General features: G+C 37.8%; 1 protein-coding gene across 1 annotated transcript; it reads left to right on the top strand.

Annotated features, from left to right (window-relative positions):
- The first annotated feature begins 408 nt into the window (after positions 1-408).
- On the top strand, positions 409-2,534 carry LOC118320866 (stonustoxin subunit beta-like). The gene is made up of 6 exons (XM_035651988.1): positions 409-465; positions 807-980; positions 1,090-1,136; positions 1,555-1,797; positions 1,930-2,073; positions 2,485-2,534. Exons 1-6 carry the CDS (start codon positions 413-415, stop codon positions 2,532-2,534), a joined length of 711 nt encoding a protein of 236 aa, XP_035507881.1. The 5' UTR covers positions 409-412.
- Positions 2,535-4,163: the final 1,629 nt, after the last annotated feature.

Below are 4,163 nucleotides of genomic sequence, written 5' to 3'. Positions count from 1 at the left end.
AATGTCAGGGTTTTTTTTGGGGGGAAAATTTTTTATAGCCCTTACTGTTCTTTAATACCTTTATTTTGAAAACCGAAAGTGAATACGCGTTTTCTCCGCATTAAGTTACCATAATGCTGAGAATACATTAATAATAATAAAAAAATTTAACTCGTTATCACGGAAAACGGAGGAAATAAAATGTATTGAATGCATGGGCCTTTAGGGCTTCCGTACTAAAGCATCACTTGACAAATAAAGGAAAAACCCTTCAAGAAATGAGTGGACGAAGTATTGATATTAAGTAATTAACATACACTTGTAGGGCCTCAGTGATTCTGATTTTGCCAGAGGGATATAAAGTAGGGCTGCAGTGTGAAAATCTCTCATTAACAAATATGAACAAGCATAAATGTGCATTTGAGGAGATCTAATGCTGCTGTCAACAGGACTCAAGAGTCCACACTGTAAACTGGAGATACTGAGGTTAGTATTGATGAGATTATCCTTTAAATAGATTAATAACTATTATGTATCTATTATTATTAACATTAATCATCAGTATATATAAGATTCTGTTTACTTTTGGCTTATGCTTATAAAACCAAAAATACCACTCAAGATATTTGAGTTCAGAATTAAACTGAGAATTGACAGGCTTCATCTCTGTTCATGATAACTTACTCTAACTTTTTGCTAAGAGGGAGCATTGAATTGACAGGCAGATTGGTGCAGGGTCTGTAGTCATGCAGATGCTGTATCTGACTGACTTATTTAGTTCAAGATTATTGATTAATAAAGATTAAGATTTGTGTCTGTGTTTGCAGACTGTCAGGCTGTCAGATCTTGGAGAAAGGCTGTATTTTTCTGGTGTCTGCTCTGAACTCCAACCGCTCCCATCTGAGAGAGCTGGACCTGAGCTTCAATCATCCAGGAGACTCAGGAGTGAATCTGCTGTTCACTGCAAAGGATGACCCAAACTGCAAACTGGAAACTCTCAAGTAGAGTAGATTATATGATTGTACAGTTATATTTTGTCTGTTGTATATGTGTTAGTGTCTGTGTTTACTTTTCTTTCTCTGTTATTGACAACTCCTAACTTCTCCACAGGATTGATCATTGTGCAGCGTATCGACTAAAACCATCACCCTATAGGGGTAAGTAGAACATTTGTCACTGATCTGACTACTGATTAAATCCTCATGTGAAAAAAAGGTTTGCTTTTTGAACAATTGAACATTCTCATTAATTTTCTTATCGACATTTACATGAGAAGACTGACGACTTTTGTGTGTGCGGCAGGCCCACTTTTATTTCCAAGGGTGGGGAAGTCACAGCCCACCCAACTCCACCACTGACTGCCAAGTACTGGTTGTTTAGGTTTAGGCATGAGGACTGAGACTGTTTAGGACTGTTACATGCTTCATGTAGGAGAGTGGTCAACCCATGTTGTACTATATATAAAGCCAGCCGTGTTAGCTGATGTAGCTTGTGTGGAATAAAGTTACACAATATCAATAACCAAATTATCAGATTACACACTGCTTTGATATTGTCTTTTGTTTCCTCCATCAGATTTCTGTGAGCATTCATTGGACCCAAACACAGCAAACAGGAACCTCTTACTGTCTGATGACAACAGACGAGTGATGGTGGTGACAGAGAAGCAGCCGTATCCTGATCATCCAGAGAGATTTGACCACTGGACACAACTGCTGTGTAGCGAAGGTTTGACTGGGCCATGTTACTGGGAGGTAGAGTGGAGAGGAGAGCTTCATCCAGCAGTGACTGACAGAGGAATCAAGAGGAGAGGAGACAGTAAAGACTGTTGTTTGGATGGAATGATCAGTCCTGGAGTCTGATCTGCTCTGCTCAGGGTTTCACTGCCTGGCACAATAACACACCAACAAACATATGCTTACACACCACCCTCTGACTCTAACAACGTAGCGAGTGTATCTGGACTGGCTGCTGGCACTGTGTCCTTCTACTGCCTTCCATCCAGAGGGTCTTGGATCAAACGAATCCACCTCCACACCTTCCACTCCACATTCACCCAACCCCTCTACCCTGCGTTTGGATTTGGACTATCAAGTGAGTTTGTGGCTGACTCCACCCTCACTTTGTCACAAACTGAAGACTGAATGTTGTCTGTTGTGTAGAACAGTGGTTCTAAGTGGTTCTAAGTGCGTGCTAAGGCACCCTGGGTGTTTTAAAGAAGCCCTATAATGGGTTTTCACTTTGCTTTAATGTGTTATGTAGATTTGTTAGTTGTCTAAACAACACAGCAGTTGCCAGACTACAGTCAGTTCACAATGCAGCAGCAAAACACTCATACACATCACTCCAGTTCTGGCTGAATCCAGTAGCATTCAATTTAAGATTATTTTGATTACTTTTTAATCCATACATGACCTGGCTCCACTTTACATCTCTCATCAAAATCTGATGAAAGTTCCATGGTCGAAACTTAAAGTTAAAACTTAAATGCTTTCTCTGTTTTAGCTCCAAAGCTGTGGAACAACAACTTTTTGTGGATAGTGGACGGTCTGTAGAGAACTATGGAACAATGCCAATAAGCGCAAAAGATATTTTAAGTACACAAATACCTCTCTGAAGCAAGAATATTAAATTGTAATATCAATAAAGAAAAATAATCAAAACATGATGTTTTTTGTTTTTGCAAGCCTAAAATGTAAGCTAATTTAACATTTGAATAGGACAGAAGAAATACATTTAACCAATTAGCATATACCTCAATCTTATTTTAAGTTTAAGTACAGTATTTATCTACAAATCTGCACAGCAACATAAAACTACTAACTTCTTTTACTTTGAGCAAAGTATTTAACTTAATATTAAAACTGTTACATATCTTTAAATGTTGTATGTGTATATTGTATGCATGGGGGTTGGGAATCAGTGATTTTTAAAAATTTTGTATATTTATGTGATCACGTGCTTTGTGCTATTATCTTCTATGTTTCACTGCTGCACAACTAATTTCCATTTATGGAAAAAATAAAATAAAATGATTGATTGATTAACTAAGTGCCTGTCCTTTAGTGTGTTATGTAGATTTATGAAGAAGTTACTAGATCCATATCTATCTGTACCATATATATAGATGTTTCACTATAAAGAGAGCTCAAAGAAATTGTGATAGATATGAGCTCTCAACAGAGACTGACACCAAGACGAAGTTAAAAGAACTAAAGTCACACTGTAAAGTGAAACTTTGGCAAAAAATCCAACAAGGCCAATCTAAGCATGAACTGACACAACAAACAAGGAAACACAAAGACTGAAGACACACAGGTGAGGGGGAGGATAATGAGAGACGTGAAAATAATCAGGATGGGGCACATAATCAAAACTGGAGGGAAAACAGACAAAGACAGGAAGTAATAAACAATAATAATAATGATAATGCATTTAATTTATAGAGCGCTTTTCAAGAAACTCAAAGACACTTCGAATGAGTTAAAAAGGAAAAGAAAAAGCTAAAAACAACACACTAAGAAGTTATAGCTATATCTACAGCAGTCAACAATAATTAATTGTTAAAATCTTTAAAAGCAGTTCTGAAAAGGTGGGTTTTGATCAGTGATTTGACGTTGGATGGATCAGTACAGTCTCAGATTTGTTTGGGGAGAGAGTTACAGAGGGAGGGGGTAGCAATGGAGAAGGCTCTGTCGCACCAGGTATGATGCTTGGTCCTCAGTGGTGGAGACAGGAGGTTGGCATCAGAAGAGCTGGTAGATAAGATAATTCTCACATTAATGTGTTTGTAAAATATTTTATGACATATATGGTTATTTACCTACTTCTTTATCCAATAGGGTAACTTAATACAGTGTTCTCTGTTGTTTTCTTGTGAGGGTGACATGTTTTGACATTTAGGCAACTTTGAAGTGGAAAGTCACAAGCATTTGTCAGTAAAGCAGCTTATTTGACACACCCTTTACTTCTGTGAAATCTCTGACCAATACCTCAAGTCAGTCAGCTTACTCCTGTCACACGTACTTACATAACATTAACATGCAGCATTTACCAGAACCAAACAGAAATGTACTACTGTGAAACATTTAGGAGGATTTACTGGCTGAAATTTCCTTGGACTGGCGGGAAGCCAAAGGGTTTCTGTAACAACTCGACTGGAGAGAAAGTGTAGTTCCACGGTA

Source organism: Morone saxatilis, unplaced genomic scaffold (genome assembly GCF_004916995.1).
Source record: "Morone saxatilis isolate NCDOM2014 unplaced genomic scaffold, NCSU_SB_2.0 Contig11, whole genome shotgun sequence".
Classification (NCBI taxonomy): Eukaryota; Metazoa; Chordata; class Actinopteri; family Moronidae; genus Morone; species Morone saxatilis.
This window is presented reverse-complemented; position numbering and strand designations above follow the sequence as displayed.

Bases quoted from the DNA above. Each gene is read 5' to 3' on its own strand.
- LOC118320866 (XM_035651988.1), top strand. From the start codon at position 413: ATGCTGCTGTCAACAGGACTCAAGAGTCCACACTGTAAACTGGAGATA. The intron at 466-806 runs GTTAGTATTGAT...CTGTGTTTGCAG, and splicing joins TGTAAACTGGAGATACTGAG to ACTGTCAGGCTGTCAGATCT. The intron at 2,074-2,484 runs GTGAGTTTGTGG...TCTCTGTTTTAG, and splicing joins GTTTGGATTTGGACTATCAA to CTCCAAAGCTGTGGAACAAC.